Raw genomic sequence first — 18,160 nt, forward strand, 5'->3', positions numbered from 1 at the left:
GAAAAGATAAAAGGTAGATTTGAAGCAATTGCCCAAAATTCGGGCCAAAAGACAAAGAGATAAAAAGAAGAGAGAAAATATAACTTTCAAGGTCAATCCAATGAAAAGAAACTGTAGCAAGCAAGACTACAGAAAATAGGGGAAGAGACTGTTAGAAGATAATCTAGGAAAGTCTCCCAGCCAAGGGCATCCATCATGTCAAGACCACACAGCAGAGAGCACCGGTTCAAGGAAGGATTTGGCCCTTCATTGGTCAAGGACTGACTCCAAGTCTCATCCTGACTAGTGTCAGACACCAGGAGGAGAAGATCCTTTAAAAGTATCCAGAGAGAAAAACCTGGTCACGTGGGAAGGATGGAGACTTTCCCCAGAGAACTGTTGACCATCTTAGCAGCAAAATTGGCTGCCAAAGACAGAGAAACAAATCTTAATATTTCTGAATGAGATGATTTTCATATAAAACTGAGCATCTACAGTGGCCCACTAGATCAGAAGGTTAGAGTTGTGGTGCTGATAAAATTGTGCATCGGGCTTAAATGTGAGTCAACCTGGAGCAAAGAATAAAGGCTTTTCAGATATGCACAGGCTTAAGAAATTTATCCTGTGCACTGTCTCTTGAGAAATTGCCAGGTGATAGGATTCAAGAAAATGTGGGGACAGAGGTGGAAGGAACTGGGAGTGAAGGCTCTAATCCAGGAGCATCCTAGGAGGAATTTGCAGAGTCCCAGGCGTTATCCTCCACTCCTCTCTCCAGTCACACCCACATCCAATCCATCCCGCCTGCTCCACGGAGATTTCCTAGGCTAGCCCCAACACGCCACCTGGCCCACGCCGGTCCTAGCTCAGGCCGCCCCACTGGGCTCCCTGCATTCTCGGTTGCCCCCTACCGTCCGTTCTCCTAACTGCACCCAGGGTGGACCTTCTAAAAGGAGACAGTCTTCTATCGCTCATTTTCTTACCCTAATTTTTCTTATCACTATTTGGCATCTAATATATTGCACATGTACTTTATTTGTCCCCCTGACGTGTGAGCAGGAACTTTGCTTCATTCTCTGCCCCGGAAGAGTGCTTGCTGAGCACAGCAGGAATTTGGTTAATGTATGTTGAATGAATAAATGTCCCCCAGGTTTTTCCTCAACGGCCGTCTAGGCTGAAATGGCACCTCCTTGAGAGATCTTCCCAGATCGTTCTCCAACACCATCATTAGGACCTTCTGCCAAGACGGAAGGTCCCACCCCTGTGCTATGCCTTAATGCAGCCTCTACCACAGGTGGCCATAGGGCCCTTGAAACGTGGCCAGCCACTGTGACCAAGGAACTGACCCGGTGGCTGGTGGCTACCGGGCTGAACGGTGCAGCACCTGTCCTAGCATCTATACCGCCGCACCCATCAATACCCGAAATCACCCCAGTTTCGACTGCTTCAATGCGGTGCGTTTCCCTGCAAAGGCTTAGGCCCGAGGAAAGCGGGACTCTGCCTCTGTGCGGGCGGCAAGACAGCACATGTGGTCGGTGCTCAGTAGGTGTTTGTGGATGCGAGCACGCGTGGGTTACGGATAGAATTGGGGCTTGCTAGCGGAGGGAGGGTGGGAGGAGATCACTGCAGGAAGACGTCCACGGAGGTAGAGAGAGGGAAGGCAGGATTGCGCCTCTAGAAAGCCGAGGAACTGGGCCCCCAACCAGGTGGGGCGCAGCCCCGCCTATCATAAACCACACCCACGCGAGGCCGGCTCCTGCGCAGGCGCAGATGCTGCCGCCCGTCCCGCTCCTCTTCCGGCTCGCAGATTCTTCACGAACAGCAGGCGGGGGACTGGCGCCTCTGGCTCAAAAAATTCAGCAGCGGCTCTGCCCAGGTCCAGGAAACTCCTGCTCTGCAGCCGCGTGCGTTGGGCCGGGAACCGAGGGCGGAGCTGGGCCGCGGAGGCCGTGGCGAATCGGTGACCGATCGGCATTGGCGGAGTTGGCGAGGCCCGAGAGCGCCCCGGCGACTCAGTGGACCCGACGGGTGCGCGCTTCCCGGAGACCCCTGCCCGCCCTCAGGCTCCCTCCCGTCCCTCGAGGCCCCCTGCCCACCACCACGGGGCCCCCTCCCGCCGCGCCGCTAGGTGGGCTCCACGTACACGCTGGGGAGCGGGCGTGGGGACAGGCGCTCTCTAAACGGTCTGCACACCCCTAAAGGGACCTGGCTGAACGGGGAGGGCCAGGCTCGTGGGGACCCTTCTTGGGCCCCTAATGCAGCTTTCTTTAGTGGCAGGGTGCACAGGTGACAGACAGGTGCCTACTTAATGGCACTGGTTCCTGCAGGGGTGCCCGACCCAAAGTAAATACTACCTAGCAGATAGTTTTGGTTTCCGGGAAGGACGGGAGCTTGTCAAGGTGAACCACAGATGGATGCATCAGGGAGTTAGAAGTGCTGGTGGGTCTTCCTACCTCAGCACCACTGACATTTGGGTTTGGATAATCTTTGGGGCCTGTCCTGCGTACATGGGATGTTTATGGGCATTCCTGGCCTCTACTGAGGCACTAGGGGCATGGTAGCACCCCTGGTTTTGACATCTAAAGATGTCTCCAGACTCTGACACATGGTTGCCCTATTGCTGAAGGCACCATGGAGAAGCCTCAAGCCATGAAATGGCTCTTGGTGAAACAGCGACGGATGCTGCCTGGAGGGAACACTGCTGGGTGACAGCAGGGGTGAGGAGGAATGGGGTCCCAGGAAGCTTAATATGAAGTCAAGAGGGTATGTAAAAAATACTTCCTTATCCAAGTCTGAGTCCCACATGGGTGATGGTGGACTTGGACTTCTCACGTGCCTTTACCGTGAACTCCAGGATGGATCCCGTGCTCTCCACTGTCCGGCTCACTGTCCGGGAGGCTGTTCACACCCTTTCATCGTCTGAGGATGGGGGCTGCATCTTCTCCACTCTGGGATCCCTGAAGCGGTATCTTGGTGAAACGGAGAACCCAGCCCTCCCTGAGGAGCAGGAGGAGTTTGCCAGGATCCACTTTTCCACGTTTCTCAGATGCCTTGTCGGCAAACTGAGCCCGGATTGGCTGGAGCTGCTGCCTGATGGCCAGTTGGAGGAGCTGTGGGCCAGCTTCTTCCTGGAGGGCCCAGCTGATCAAGCCTTCCTGGTGCTGATGGAGGCCATCGAGGGTGCTGCCAGGTGAGTGGGGCTTGTAACATCTGAAGGATTTCAAATCAGCAGGTTCTCCAAATTCTGTGAGAATTCTGCATCCTGAAAAGTGAGAGTAAAACTGTTGCCCAGCAGAGCACTGAATTAAAACTGGGATGTGTTCATTTCTGGGATGGGAAGGCTCTAGCCCTCTGTCTTGCCGTGTCAGCAGCTAAGCCAATGGGTCAGCTCTGGGCTTAGGTGGGACAGGTAGGCAGTAGGCATGGCCATCTTCCTGGGTCCTTTTCACTGTGTGTCTCCCAGCTCTGCTGTGAGGCACTGCAGCAAACGCACTCAGCATCAGGGCACACTGTGGTCCTTCCAGGAATGCTGTCGTTTTGAAGCTGGGTTTTCAGGAGTTGCTGTGATAAAGACCAAGTACTGCATGGAAACCAGTGTGGAGCAGGACAGGAGGGTGGTGTGTCCAGTAATTCCAAGGTGGGGAAGCTGCATTGAGCCCACTGTTAAGTGTGGCTATTTGCATCTGCTCCTGGTTCAGCCCCAGCTTCCGTCTGATGAAGATGGCACGGCTGCTGGCCCGGTTCCTGAGCGCAGGCAGGATGGCCGCTGTGATGGAGGGACAATGTCGACAGCAGACGGAGCCGGCCTTCTCGCTGCTCCAGGAGACACTCCTTAGCAAGGTGGTGGGCTTACCTGATCACCTGGGCAACCGCCTGCAGCGGGAGAACCTGGCTGGATTCTTCCCTCAAAACTACTTCCCTCTGCTCGGTGAGGAGCTCCTGCAGGCCCTGCAGGTGGTTGTGGAGTCTCTCCGAGGTGAGGCCCTTTCTTCCAGCCATCTCCTCCCGCCTCCCACCGTCCCTCTCTGGCCTCTCCAGCCTCCGTGGACTTTGAAGTTTCTGGGTGGTGCCGTTGGTGGGTCAGACATTGTCTCCTGTGTGGGGTGGCAGCAATCCACCTGTGAAGTTTTGTTCACTTCTCGGCTGCCTTGGAGGTGAGGCTGACCTCTGACTGCAGGGGGCAGTTCTGGGTTGGACGTCCGGTGAAGCCCAGGTGGAGCTGCTCATTGCCTGGCCTCACTCAACATAAGGGAACATCCATGATCTGGAAACCAGAGAGCTCTTACTGTGCAGAGGGTCTGTCTGAGGGGGCTGCTGGCCATGGTCCCTGTCTCCTTGTCGGTGTGGGTCTGTCCCATGGCCATCGTGGGTGGAGGAACTCCGTTCTCTGGCATCTGGAGGCAGCACTGGGGGCCGACTCTGAGGATGCTTTCAGCGCCTGGGGACACTGAGAGTGGTTTCCCGCCCACCCTCTCGGCTAATTACAGTCTTTGGAGCATCTTAAACATGCCTTCCCCCGTGTGTTCCATGAGCAGGGAGAAGTCTGGGGGCCGTGGCAGCCCACGTGGAAATGGGAGTTAGGTGGTGACCTCTGGCAGTCAGGCTGGCTGAGCTGTCACCTTTCCCCGCAGTGTAGGCCCACGCACATCTGAGAGACACCCCTGGCTCCTCTGCCTCTTGACGCCCAGGAGGAGCCTGATCCCCCTATTCGTGTGCTGCCCCCACCCTGGCCCAAGCCTGGATTCTCACCACAGCCTCCCAAACAGAGCAGCTGTGTGGTGCTGTTAAAAATAAGGCATGCCGTGTTTCTCTCTGCTCAGAACCTTCTTGTAACTCTGCTCCTACCTCCTAGCTCTGACGTGTTCCTGCTTGGGGCCCATGGTGCTCCAGGCTCCAGTGCCACTTCTCAAGGCCATCTTCCTGGTCCCCCTGTATAGCGTGGCAGCTGCTGGCTCTTCCTTTCCCTGGACTGACCATCCACTAAGGCCCCTGCCCTGTTGTCTGGCTTCTCCCCCGGAGTGAGCTTCAGACTGGGCTTGTCTGCCCCTAGCACAGCTGACCCAGTGCTCAGAGTAGTGGCCAACTTGGGCTGGGTTGTTGAGAGAGATGGACCTAAGGGTTGTGTCTTTGGACCTGGAGCCATACCCACGTCACGAGCCTTCTCTGCCCTCAAGGATGTGGGTTGTGAGGGTTCAAGTACCCACGCTTCCCATCTGGTTAAGTGCATGGGCTTCGTTCCCCTCAGAGAACTTGGCCAACATGCTCTTCTCTTTGGGTCTCCCTGGGAGACTGGGAATGGTGGCTGAAGCCTGTGTTCTCATCCAGGTTCCTGGCCGGAATGAGTGGAGGGGTCTCAGGAACCTCACGCAGCTGAGCTGCCGCCCTAGGAGATGGCCAGGCGGCCCTTGGTGAGGGGACATGGCTGTGTGGTCTGTGTAGCCCCCTTGTGCCTGCACACCCTCTGCTCCCACCAGTCATGTCCCCAGAGCGTCACTATCGTGGGTGAGGGAATCACAGTGGGGTGAGGCATGTGCCCATGTTTCTCCAGCTGGAGGGTGCAGACTGGGTTCCTGCCGGGTTGCCCAGCCTCCTGCTCTGGCTGGGAGAGAGCGCCAGGGTATTTGAACGGGTCTGGAACACGTCTCCTGCGCTCTATAAGTGGCTGCATTGAATTCTTTGCAGGACCCCAAACACCCATCTTTAGACCGCAGATACTGCATTTTCATCATGTGTGGGTCCTGCCTGTCTCCTGGTCGGTCTCATCATCCTGGCTTTTCTGGGCCAGCTGCTGCTACCAGCCCCCTCCTTGTACCAGCATCCTCAGTTCCTCCCTGTGGGCGGCTCGGAGCCCCCACCTGCCCTGCATAGCTGACTGCCTGGGCCAGGCTCACCTCCTCTCTGGTACCCTGACAGTCGTCCCCACTTCGTAGGACTGTTGTGACCATTAAGCATGGGAACATAAGGCTTTTTAAGTGGTTATCTTCACTGGCTCTCGGAGTTAGGAACAGCGCTGGTAAGGTTGGAATTGGACTGAACGAGCTGGCATCTTTACAAGGCTGAGTCTGTCTACCCAGGAGCAAGGTCTGTCCCCACTTGATCAGGTGCGTGTTGATGGCCTTATTGCCGCTCCTTCCTGTTGCAGGTGGCTTGGACTGCTCCGTCTCCTTCCTGTCTCAGGTCCTGGGAAAAGCCTGTGTCCATGGGAGACAGAGTGAGTGTTCCTGTCTTGGGAGAACTTCCTGTTGGCTGTCCTGGAGGGGGGGCAGTGTGGGTGCCCTGGGGGGAGATTGCTGCGGTCCCCTCGCCTGGGCCTGGTCCTGGTGAGCCGATACTGGCTGTCCTGGGTCCCTGTGTGGGGACTGCAGTCATTGTCCACCCGACGGGCCCCAGGGCTCAGGACTCCCACTTGCTTCCCCACAGAGGAGCTCCTGGGTGTGCTGGTGCCCCGGCTGACAGCGCTCACCCAGGGCAGCTGCCTCTGGCAGCGGGTCTGCTGGCGCCTGGTGGAGCGCGTGCCCGACCGGGCCATGGAGGCTGTACTGACAGGGCTGGTGGAAGCTGCCTCGGGGTAAGAAGCAAGGCATCCTTCCTGCTGCAGACACTTCTCTCCCAGGAGGGCGGGTGCTGGGGACCCAGATGATGCTTTATTTGCCTGTCTGCATGGGGTCAGCACTCGCGGGGCATGAGTGGTGGCCCCTTGGAAAGGTGGCCGGTCCTTTCTTAGAGTTTGGCTGTGCAAATGCCCATGCTTCCTCACTGCTGACAGGGTTGGCCATCCTGGTCCTGCACAGCCAGGCCGGTCCTTTCCGCCCTCTGCCGGGGCTGCAGTGCCTTCTGTGCACATGTCTGCCTTTGTCTCTGTGCTCACGGAGGTCTGCAGGAAAGGCAGTGCTGGGTTGTCTCGGTGGTCATCCATGTGCCTCCAGATGGTCTCCCAGCCTGAGGGACCTGTTTCTCTGCCAAGGATGTTTCCTCTGTGTTTGACTCTGCATTTCTTTGATTCTGGCTGAGGGTGTGTGTCTTGAAGTTATTGTGAACCATCTGATCATGTTGTTTTACTTGCCTGTGTGTTGGGTTCTCATGAGCAGAGGTACCTTAACACCGGCTCTCCCGGCCGTGCACGGGTCTGTGGCTTTTCACAGGCATCTTGACGGCTACACGAGCCTTCCACACCGTGGGTGCCTGAGTAGGGTTTAGCCTTCTCTGTCTCCTAGGGCTGCCAGTGCTCCCTGCCCCGGGGCTGTAGGTCAGCTTGTATGGGTCTTTCTCCTTGACTTTTTCCAGTTTTCTTGATTTTTTCTTTTTCTTTGAGTCTTCATGTCTTTGTGTAGAATCTTGAGGGACAAGGGAGGGGAAATGCAGCCCCACTTTCTCTGTGCTGGCTGGAGAGCGTGTCGGGCTCTCACTCGCTGAAGGAAGCAGGGGTCTCTTAGTCCTGATCTGGCTCTGCATACTAAGGCCTGTGGGCCGAATGTGGCCCTCCCCCTGTTTTTAGAAGTAAAGTTTTATTGACAAAACAGCCATGTTCGGTCCCGTATGTATCTGCCTGTGGCTGATCCTGACTACAGCGTCTCTGCAGAACCTGATGGCCCATAAACTTCGAAATCTTTGCTTTCTGGCCCTTTGTGGGAGAGCTGGCTGCCCTGCTCTAGATGGAGCATTTCACCTGGACTCTGTCAGGGTAGGGCAGGGGCTGCCTGATTCCTGCGTTTACTAGGAGGAAGGAGAGTCAGAACTGACTCAGAGCTGAAGCGCCTGCCTGGCTCCCCGGTGGTGCATGCGGAGCCCGGGGTCCAGCGCAGATCTGTCAGGACTTGGAGCTCATGCTTTTCCCTCTTGCCCCGGCTGTGCCCTGCAGGCCTGAAGTCCTGTCGTGGCTTTTGGGGAACCTGGTGATGAAGAGTAAGAAGGCCCAGTTTGTGATGACCCAGAAGCTCCTGTTCCTACAGTACCGCTACACGGTGAGGGTGCCGGTTGCCCCAGGTCCAAGGGAGATGACTGTGACAGGTGGGGCTGGGGCAGTGCTTGGTTGCCCTGGAAACATCGCTGTCCTTCAGCCCAGACACATTCCCACTCCTGGGCTCCCTGGCTGGGTGCACCATGTCTGCCTGGCAGACTGACAGGACGCCTGGCTCTGTCGCAGACACCCGTGCTGCGGAGCCTGCTAGGGTACCTGGCCATGGACAGCCAGCGGCGCCCGCTCCTCATACAGGTAAGGAACCTTCAGTCCCTGTGGTGTCCTGGGACCACCTTGTGGCAGGAATCAGAGGAGAGAGGTTCCTGCCTGGGAGGGAGGGCGCTGACTGGAGCCTCCCTGGGGCTGGTGAGGACAGTGGCACTGAGGCCCATGGGGAGGCAGGTGGGCTGTCTGACTGGCTGCAGCCCTCCAGGCATTGAAGGAGCTCCTGGAGACGTGGGGCAGCAGCAGTGCCATCCGCCGCGCACCCCTGGCACAGCAGCACTACATCAGCAAGGCCATCCTTGTGTGCCTGGCGCATCTGGGGGAGGCAGAGCTCCAGGACTGCCGGGACGGTGAGCAGGCGGGATGGGCGCCCCATCCCCATCCATGATGCCCCCTGGCACTCAGCCTGTGCACGTTGGCGCCTCCAGAGTTGCTGGCCAGCCTGATGGCGGGAGTGCAGAGTCATCTGGATAGCAGCCTGCCCTCTGTGCGCCGCCTGGGAATGATCGTGGCTGAGGTGGCCAGTGCCCAGATCCACCCCGAGGGGCCTCCCCTGAGGTTCCAGGTGAGCGAGGGCTGCGCTGGCTGTGCCCTCCCTAAGCTACCATCACTTCTGCCCCGATGCAACCCACTTTCCTGGATCCAGGCCCGTGGCGCATCTGTGTGTTGGCCCTGGCCACCTTGCTGAGGCCAGCTGGGTGGGGAGGCCTGGCCCCTCAACTCCTGCCCAGCACGTGACCCCGGATGGATTCCCTACAGTGTTTAGAAGCATTTTCTCTAGACAAACTCTCAGGCCACTCCTCTGTCTGCTGAGCCCTCTGGGACATCCTTGGAGACGATGCCACATCTGCTGTGTCTCCAGGGTATTCCTAGCTCCCTCAGGTGGCCCCTCCAGCCTTTAGCCCCCCAGTGCCACCCTCTGCTGGAGGGGGACACTTTGACAGTTGCTCTTGAAAGGCCACTGGCTGCCAGAAGCTGTGATGGGGGAGCCTTGGAGGGGCCTGGCGGTGCTGCTCCAGTTGCTCCCGTCCCAGCCCTCTTCCCTCGTCTGTGTCACAGTATGAAGAGGATGAATTGACCCGTGAGCTCCTGGCCTTGGCCACCCCACAGCCTGCGGCTGACAGCCCCTCGGAGGCAGGGTGAGGGTCTCCGTGCCCCCTGGTCCCCACCTGGAGCTCTGGGCATGGTTGGCTGGCTCCTGCACACCTGTTACTCCTATCTTATTGTCACTGAGACAGAAGCTAAGACGAGGGTGGGGGTGGAGAGAACATTTCCTGAGGAAGCTTGGGTTCTGGGACCAGAAACTACTGGGGTGGCCCTGAAGGGTCCGTCTTTGTCCCCAAAGCCCGCCTGTTGCTCCACTCACCGCAGAGACCCCTAACGAGGAGATGGTGAGCAGCGGTGGCCCCCAGGCTCAGCCAGAGGGCTCCGACTCTGAGCTGGACAGGTAGGGGGCAGCCCCACAGGTTGAGCACGAGGGCGCTGGTGGGACCTGACTCTGGTTGGGAGCCAACTGGCTCCCTCTGCTCTCTGGGCGACCCGTGAGTCCCGCGTGGCTGTGCTTCTTCCTCAGCGACGACGAGTTTGTCCCCTACGACATGTCGGGGGACACAGAGCTGAGGAGCAGCAAGGCACCTGTGTACGTGCGGGACTGCGTGGAAGGTGCGCCCTCCCCAAGGCCTGGGAGGCTGGCCCAGGGTGGGAACTGTCCTGTCCCATTTCTGCCTTCTGCCCAGTGCCCAGACCCTGGCCACCTGCTCTGCCTCACGCAGGGCGCTGATGGAGGCCATCTGGGTTCTGCGCAGCTCTGACCACGTCCGAGAACTGGGAGCGCTGGGAGGCAACCCTGCGGGCCCTTGAGGGGCTGATCTTCAGGAGCCCAGCTGCCACTCAGGAGGTGAACGAGTGGGGGCCGGGCTGTTAGGGTCACGGGAGGTGGGCATCTTGGTGTGGACGTGTCCCGGCAGGTCTGGCTCGCATGTGCCTTGGTGGCAGGGCCTCTGCCTTGGTGGGAGGTGGAGGGTGCAGAGGCCCCGGCTCTCCGAGATGAGTGCCTTCCCTTGTGTACCCTGATCCCTGTGTGTAGGTGAGCGTGGAGCTGGCCAAGGTGCTACTGCACCTGGAGGAGAAGACGGGCGTGGCAGGATTCGAGGGGCTACGCCAGAGGGCCCTAGTGGCCGTCACAGTCACAGACCCGGTACGGGTGAGTCCCTGTGGCTGTGTGGTGTGCGTTGTGCCCCCAGGTAGTGCCCACACTGGGGCCCTGCCTCTGGGTTGTGGCCTACAGTGGCCTCTTGTCTGCCTGGTGTAGGTGGCAGAGTACCTGACCACACAGTTCTACGCCCTCAACTACAGCCTTCGGCAGCGCATGGACATTCTAGATGTAAGTGCAATGGACCTCTGTCCCATTTGTCGCAAGGTGCCCCAACGCAGGGTGAGGGGCGGCCTGGCACAGAGACCCTGGCTGGGGAGCAGATGTTGACCAGAATCTACATGGATGAGACCATAGACCATCCCTGAGTTCCCTGATACCAGATCTGAGAGGCTGGGACTGGTGTCTGATGTTTTCTTGACAGTGTGTGGGCTTCCGTGGCTGCGTTCTTTGTTCTAAATATTAAGCAACAGTTTTACTGGGATGTAATGCACATACCATAAAATTCTGTTTTAAAATAAGTAAAATGTGGTATGTTCATACAGTGGAATATTAGTTGGCCTTAAAAAGGAAGGAAATTCTGACATAGGCTACTGTGGATGAACTTTGAGGACATTACACTCAGTGAAATAAGCCAGACACAAAAAGACAAATATTCTATGATTCCGCTTATATGAGACCCCTAGTGCTGTCAGATTCACAGAGACAGAATGTGGAAGGGTTGGGGTGGGGAGAGTCAGTGTTTAGTGGGGACAGAGTTTCAGTTTGGAAAGAAGAGAAAGTTCTAGAGATGGCAGTGGTGGTGGCACAATAGTGTGAATGTACTTAATGCCATTGAGCTGTACACTTAACAATGGTTAGGATGGTGAACATCATGGCATGCGTTTCATCACAGTTAAACAGAGATAGACTACGCTAGAGAGAAGTTCAGCATCTCCACGTTAACGGTGCAGGGGCATCTGGTGCATTCCCGATGTTGTGTGACCATCTCATGTGCCTACTTTCAGGACAGCTTGCATCACCCTCAAAAGACAGGCCTGTGGAGGAGGGTAGAGCTCAGTGGTAGAACACGTGCCTAGCATGCATGAGGTCCTGGGTTCAATCGCCAGTGCCTCCATTAAAAAAGCAAGCAAATAAATAAACCTAACTACCCTCTCCCTCCCTAAAAAGAAGCCCCATGACACTCATTCCCTGGCCCCCAGCCCTGCAGCCACTTGTCTGCTCTCTGGATTTGCCTGTCCTGGGTGCTTCCTAGAAAGGAGGTCCCATGTATGGCGTCTGGGACTGGGCCCGTCCACGTGTGGCCTGGGCCAGAGCTTCCTTCCCCCTTTCCCGTGAGGATTGGATGGGCTTTGGGCAGAGAGGTGCCCTGGCCAAGGGGATGGAAGGCTCTGGCTTGTCAGCAAGGAGCGTGTTCACCTTTCCCTTCTGTCCCCCAACAAAGCGAAGTGAGCCTGAGGACTTGGAACTGACTTTCCATGGGGTTCCCAGAGGCTTCCCCACACAGACCGCCAAGGCTGCTGGTGCCAAGGGGGCTTCTACAGCACCTGCTTCACCTGGAAGTAGGGAATATGTCATCCCTCCCCAGTGTGACTGTGGCTGCCCCAGGTCTTTCCTCTCCTCTAGGTCCTGACTCTGGCTGCCCAGGAGCTGTCCCGGCCCGGGCGCCGCCAGAAGCCTCCCCAGCGGGGCCCCCCAGGTCCCGGCCCCCAGCCCGGCAGCCCCGCCACCCCCGCCTGGCGAGCAGTGGTGGAGGAGCGCATCAGAAGCAAGACCCGGCGGGTCTCCAAGGTAGGCTGGGGCCTGGGCGGGACCTCTGGGCGCTGTCTGCACCAAGGGGGCACCCATGCTAGTGTCCTGTGAAGGGAGAGTTTTTGGTACAAGTGAGTGATGTGACTGACTCAGACAGAAGTGGTTTTAAACCATGAATACACGTGTGGGTGTGAAAACAGCCCCAAGAATCTTACATTAGCAAGGACTGGCCTGGCGTGTGCAGGGTCATCAGGGTTTGTCTAGGCCAGGGCTAAATTTGCTCCACGGGATGTCCGGCCACGTCTGGAGACATTCTCGTTTCTCACTTGGGGGTGGGTGCTGCCGGCCTCCCCTGCCGTACAGGGCTGTCCCTCCAGGAGAGCACGTGGCCTGTGTCCCTGGCATGAGTCCTCTGGGGGAGGGGCTGTGCTCTGTGCCCTGTGCCCAGTGTGGCACCTAGTGACCCTGTGTCTTTGGCAGGGGTCTGCGGGGCAGGGACCAGCTGCTGACCCCAACAAATTCAACTCAGTTGCTGGCTACTTCTTCTTCCCCCTCATCCAGCTTTTCGACAGGTGAGTGACTTTTCTGGAGGCCTGTAATTTGGGGAATAGGAGCCCTGGACACCTGTGGGAAGGAGGGTTCCCAGGGTGGGGCTTAGGTGTGGTTTGGGGAGCAGAGGGGCCAGGACCTCTGCTGTGGTCTTAAATTAAGTGACATGAGGGCATTAGGTGTCAGGGTCTCCATCTCAGATGCCGGGTTCATGGTGGGGCCAAGGCAGAGCCTCACTCTGGTGCCTTGAGGTGGCACACACCCTGCTGCCCCTCACTCCGTCCTCATCCAGCCGCAACCTGAGCAGAGTATAGACATGCTCTGCTGCTGCTTACATGGGGTATGAGGCTCGGGATGGTGAGGAGGGCCTGGCCTGGAGCCCTTCCCAGCAGAGGCAGGGCTGGGGCTGCGCCTTTGCTGCAGTGGCCCTGCAGGAGGCGGCCCTGCGCCCTCACCCAGGCCTGCGCTTGCAAAGTGGCCGGGCATCTGTCCAACACCTTCTCCTTCTGGGTCTGGATGCCCTGTGGGGACAGGCAGTAAGGAGGGGCATCCAGGGGCTTGGGGTGTCCCTTGGTGGCCCAGGAGGTTGGGGAACTGGCCTTGGGGTGCCTGGCCTGCACCATTCACTGGGTTCTGTGTTGTAGACCTCTAGTGACCTTCGACCTTTTGGGAGATGACCAGTTGGTTCTTGGGAGACTGGTGCACACCTTAGGGGCCCTGATGTACCTGTCCGTGAACACCATGGTAAGCTGGGACACGGCATGTGACAGCCCCATCTCGCGTGGAGTCTGCGCCATGGTTCTGTCCCCACTGTGAGCCTCACCTTGGGACAGGAGTCTTTGGACCCAAGGATGGGGTCCGAGGCAGGGACTGCTGGGTTCTAGCACCCCTGCCCACTGGCTTCTGCCCTTTTAGGTGGCTGTGCCCATGGGCAAGGCCCTGCTGGAGTTCGTGTGGGCCCTTCGTTTCCATGGTGACATGTGAGTGGCTGCAGGGCTGAGGACACTGGGGAGGGGATGTCTGAGTCCTGCTGGGAAGTAGACAATGGGAGGTTGGTGGCGGCTCCCAGGTGTGGCCAGGACGCAGCTTGGAAGGGGACCAAGCTGGGGCTGAGTGTGCTCTTGTGGCCGGTGGGGTTTCCCTGACCTGGGAGAGAGGGTGCCGAGTTGGGGCCCCGCTGGGCTCAGCCCTCCCACCGTCTTGGCAGCTACGTGCGCCAGGGCTTGCTGTCTGCCGTCTCCTCCGTACTTCTCAGCGTCCCAGCCGAGCGACTGCTGGCAGACCTGCCAGACGAGCTGCTGGAAGCCCAGTCTTGGCTGGCAGGTGAGCACTGGGCCTGCGCTGCGGTAGTGAGGTGGCAGGAGGCTGGTGCAGCCTGGAGGGTCCCAGTGTCCGTCAGCTCATGGAGCAGCACAGGGCTGTCCCAGCCCAGGGTGAGCGTCGCTCTCCATCTGCACACTGAGTGTCCCCCAGCATGGGGATGGGGACGGGGACACGGCTGCTGTCGGGTCACTTTGGGGAGTCCTGCAGGGGCCCTGAGAGAAGGTGCTGTAGTATGAGAGATGATGTCTGTATCATTCTAGAAAATTCCATGACCTCAGAAATGTTACAGGTGTCACACAGCGAGCACAGTGACCCCCACTAGATGACTTGGCATTTTGCTACAGTCCGACTGCTGCCCCTCTCCTACATTCTCTTTAAAAAGCCTCCTGTGCTGCTATGACCCCCACCTGTAGGCACTTGCATGGCACCGTCAGAGCCACCACACCCGCGCCTACTCTCGGGGCTCCTGACTCAGCTGCAGCCGCACTCGAAGGCCTGCTGGCTCTGGGGGCCTTTCTCTCCATTTCTGCCAACCCTGCCCATCAAGGCCGCCCACGAGCCTCCCACATTGGTGGTTTGCAGGCCCATCCGTGAGGGCGTCTCTGATCACGGCCAGCGCTCCGTGTCAGGATGGCTCAGGGCCGTGTGCCATGGGTGTGGGTGCCTCCCCAGGCCGGGGCTCCCAGCCCCAGGGGGTAGGGAGCCTTCTGCTGGTGTCTGCGGGGGTTCAGAGGCCGCTGGGGCTCCTTCAGGAGCCTTAGATGAAGGACAGCTGAGGGGCTGGACCACTGGGCGCTGCGTGACACTGCCTGCATGTTGTCCTGTCTTTGGCAGACGTGGCCCAGAAGGACCCGGACGAGGACTGCAGGACGCTGGCAATTAAGGCGCTGCTGCTCCTGGAGAAGCTCAGAGACAAGCTCCTCCCACCCCCGCCTCCTTAGTCACAGGAGGGGAGGCCCCACCTAGTGCCTGAGGCTCAGCCACTGTCCCCAGGGCCTCTGGGCTCTGCCCCCCAGCTGGTGGGACCCCAGGAGAGACTCCAGGAGAGCCGCTGTGGAGTAGGGAGGAGGAGCTGCAGTTCAGCCCAACGCATCCGCCTCCAGACTGGTAGAGCTGGGGGCTGCCGGGCCGGGGGCTTCTTGGCGAGCGCCCCCAGCCCCTTTCCTCCCCTCAAGGCAGGTGACTTTAAAAACAGCGGAAAAGAGGCGGGAGGGTATAGCTCAAATGGTAGCATGCACGCCTAGCGTGCAGGAGGTCCTGGGTTCAATCTCCAGTACCTCCACTGAAAAAAAACTAGCAATAAACAGACCTAGCGACCCCCACCACACACACAAAAAACAGCAGAAAAGGGAGAATAAAGGAAGTGCAGAAGCTCTTTGTGGTTCTCACTCCTGCGGGCACCCTGGTGCCCAGACAGGCCCTCCGAAAGGGGAGGCACAAAAATGGGGGCAGGAAGGGGACACAGACCTTTGAGAAAAAAGGCTTTATTTGGAGAATATCGGCAGCTAGTGGACAGCGCAGGGGGTGGGAGAGTGAGCATCCCTAGTCACGATGCAGCCCCGACAGCCCCTCACAGTGGGAGCTGGCGACACGGCCTGGCCCTGTGGTCAGACACGCTGCCAGGCAGCCCACGTGGATGCTGGGATGAGCGGCGGAGAACACATTGATGTCCTTAGTTCATGAAGCTCTGGAAGTTTCTCAGGCTTCATGATCTGCACTCTGGGAAATGTAACGGGAAAAATGAATCAACTTCAACAAAAACCTGCAGGGGCCAGAGTCACAGAGGTGGTGGCTTAGAGACACATCCCCGCTCTCCTCGGCAGGCCAGCGTGTCTTCCACAGCTCTGCCCATGGACTTGGACACTGCAGAAACTTCTTTAAACAAGAAAGTCAGGTTCTTGCTCCTGGGATGGCGGGGAGGTGCCGGAAGAGCTCCGGCAGCAGCAGGCTGAGCCCTCAGGGACCGTTCACCTCCTCCGTCACCTCCTCGTCCATCTCCCTGTGGTCCTCCATGCTGTGGTGGCGGGTCCTTGCGGGCACAGCGCGCGTCAGAGGGATTCCCAGGCCCTGATGCACGGCGTCCACGGTCTGCTGGCTCACATAGTACGACATGTTGGCGGAGGGAAGTTTCCTTCGCATCTCCTCCAGGTACTTGTAGGCCTGGGTAGCACAGAATAGCTGTTACCGGTTAGCGCCCAGTGAGAACTGAGGGCCCAGCCCTAGGGTCAGAGGAGAGCCGGTCCCTGCTTCTCCAGTGAGGAGTGGAGGGATGCCCTGGGTGAAGGGATTGAGGTGACTTCCCAGCCTTTCCTAGGCATGGCAGTGTCTGAGCACCATGCTGCTGAGGCTCTAAGAGTCAGTGCTGTGGGCTGTGATCAGCACTACTCCTGAGCAGGTCCAGCCAGCTTCCCTGGAAAGTCCTGTGGGCGGCTGGTGTACAAGGACCCTGTGTGTGGGAGGGAGCCACGCTCCTGGTAGGATCTGCCCACTCTGGATGCACACAGGGAGAACCTAAGGGAAGGAAGGATTCATGTCTTCCATGTTTCATTCACTCATTCACTCTGGGGTGTGTGCTTATTGGCCCGGAGGGAGGCAGCAACATATAAATGGTTTGTCCTGTTTGTTTTGACTAGGCATCAAATTTACCGCAGTTAACTGGGCCTGTGATTAGTGAGTCTCGTGTGCGTGGTCCTTGGTCTGGCTGGTGAGCTATAGGATTGTCAGTGGTTTTCCTGTGGGACTTGCTCTGGTCCCAGCAGTGGGAGCGTGTGGGAGAGTGTGAGCGCTACACAGCAGCTCAGGAGTGGAGGCAAGACAGGTGTGTGCACACTGGCCACACCTGTTACACCTGCCCTCCCCATGGAGGGCCATGGACAAGCATGGGGGGAAGCAGGGCCATGTGTGGCATCTAGGGCTTAACCTTACCAAGGTACACCGTGTCAGTTCAGAATGCACTGTGAGCTTGCAGAGTGCAGGAGCTCTCAAGCTACCTGGGAGGACACATCCAGGCGCCAAGAGGCTTCCGTAGGTGTTTGCCAAGTGCCAGCTGTGAGCGGGCACTGCTGGGCACCCAAGACATGAGTACAGGGAAGACTTGAGGCCAGGCAGGGTCGGGGCTAGAGGGAGGTGGTTGTGCAGCTTGGGGCTCAGGGTACCCTTCAGACCTGGCGCTGCACATAGACTGCTTTCTTGGGGATTCAGGGAACCGCAGTCCCCAAGGCCGGCACAGTCCACTAGCCACGTTTCTGAGGTGACCTGTCAATTCCTGTCTCATGAGCACTTGGGAAAGGAAGACAAGGGAGCCTCGGGGTCCCTCAGTCTCACCAGGAACTACCCACCAGGGATGGGCTGTGGGCAGAGCACATGCTTGTAGCAAAGTCTGGAAGATGCCCTTTGGAAAACAAAGGACAAATGCAGCTGGGTGGGGCTCTGGTGTTGGTTACAGAGAAATAAGATTGAAAAGAACAAGGAGAGAGGCTGCTGGTGAAGGCAGAGTAACTTGTATTAGACCAACCAGCCCACACAGCTGATAAACTGGGCAGAACATAAAAGGCCCTGCGAAACAGCCGTGGGCAGGCGGATCTTGGGTGAGTTTCCTGCTTGTAACTTTTGCCTCGGGGAGGCCCCAGTCAGGGCCACTAGGGGAAGTGAAAAGGCACGTAGCAACCCCACACCGTTTCTGGCAGAAAGAACCAGATTCAGAACTGGATCCAGCGTAGCAGCTGGAATGAGGAAGTGTGAAGATAGTCGTAGAGCGGGAGCCCAAATTCCTGATCTCCAGTTGACCCTGCACTCTGTGCATGGTGGGGCCAGGGCAGACTCCAGGAAGCACAACTAGAGTGAGAGTACTAAGCAGAGATTCCAGCTGCTGCCCACTACTGCGGAGGGTCTAGGCTGAACAAAGATGATTGCCTAGTGAAAGGGAGGGAGGAAGAGAGAGAAAGAGAGTAAAAAAAGAAAAATAAAGAGTAATCCTATACTCTTTGGAGGAACATAACAGAATGCAGGATCTCTAAAATGTGTTATCCACGATGCCCAAGATACAAAACAGTTGCTAGACATTAAAAGAAACAGGAAAAACTGACCTATACTCAAGAGAAAAGACAAATGATGGAGACCAACTCAACACAATCCAGATGTTTGAATTAGCAACAAAGACGTTAGAGCAGCAATTCTAACTATGCTCAAGTATATAAAGGAAAATGCAGCAGCCTAATGGAAAACAG

General features: G+C 57.8%; 2 protein-coding genes across 8 annotated transcripts in view; one reads left to right on the top strand and one right to left on the bottom strand.

The window, feature by feature from the left end:
- Positions 1-1,757: 1,757 nt before the first annotated feature.
- TELO2 (telomere maintenance 2) lies at positions 1,758-15,306 on the top strand. 5 transcript variants are annotated; one of them, XM_032460094.1, is made up of 22 exons: positions 1,758-2,104; positions 2,603-2,739; positions 2,831-3,166; positions 3,675-3,952; positions 6,119-6,187; positions 6,397-6,544; positions 7,835-7,937; positions 8,120-8,188; positions 8,367-8,508; positions 8,587-8,723; positions 9,218-9,297; positions 9,504-9,605; positions 9,732-9,820; positions 9,964-10,055; positions 10,245-10,361; positions 10,470-10,541; positions 11,937-12,101; positions 12,543-12,634; positions 13,256-13,355; positions 13,527-13,591; positions 13,819-13,934; positions 14,769-15,306. In XM_032460094.1, exons 2-22 carry the CDS (start codon positions 2,726-2,728, stop codon positions 14,873-14,875), a joined length of 2,493 nt encoding a protein of 830 aa, XP_032315985.1. In that variant the 5' UTR covers positions 1,758-2,104; positions 2,603-2,725; the 3' UTR covers positions 14,876-15,306. The 5 variants fall into 5 exon arrangements, with proteins under 5 accessions (XP_032315985.1, XP_032315987.1, XP_032315986.1 ...); XM_032460096.1 differs by having other exon boundaries at positions 10,245-10,355; XM_032460095.1 differs by having other exon boundaries at positions 1,758-2,004.
- Positions 15,307-15,402: 96 nt separating this feature from the next.
- Positions 15,403-18,160, bottom strand: part of IFT140 (intraflagellar transport 140) — a 69,650-nt gene continuing 66,892 nt past the window's right edge. For all 3 annotated transcript variants that reach the window (XM_014562824.2, XM_006174047.3, XM_032460093.1), the window contains one exon: positions 15,403-16,094. In XM_014562824.2, the coding sequence (XP_014418310.1) occupies positions 15,891-16,094 (204 nt within the window). In that variant the 3' untranslated portion in view covers positions 15,403-15,890. The remainder of the gene's footprint in view (positions 16,095-18,160) is intronic.

Source organism: Camelus ferus, chromosome 18 (assembly GCF_009834535.1).
Source record: "Camelus ferus isolate YT-003-E chromosome 18, BCGSAC_Cfer_1.0, whole genome shotgun sequence".
Classification (NCBI taxonomy): Eukaryota; Metazoa; Chordata; class Mammalia; order Artiodactyla; family Camelidae; genus Camelus; species Camelus ferus.

What these genes read in the sequence shown, in the direction of transcription:
- TELO2 (XM_032460094.1), top strand. An exon ending in CTGTGTCCATGGGAGACAGA is followed by an intron (nt 6,188 to 6,396) that starts GTGAGTGTTCCT and finishes GCTTCCCCACAG; the next exon opens with AGGAGCTCCTGGGTGTGCTG. An exon ending in GACAGCCCCTCGGAGGCAGG is followed by an intron (nt 9,298 to 9,503) that starts GTGAGGGTCTCC and finishes TTGTCCCCAAAG; the next exon opens with CCCGCCTGTTGCTCCACTCA.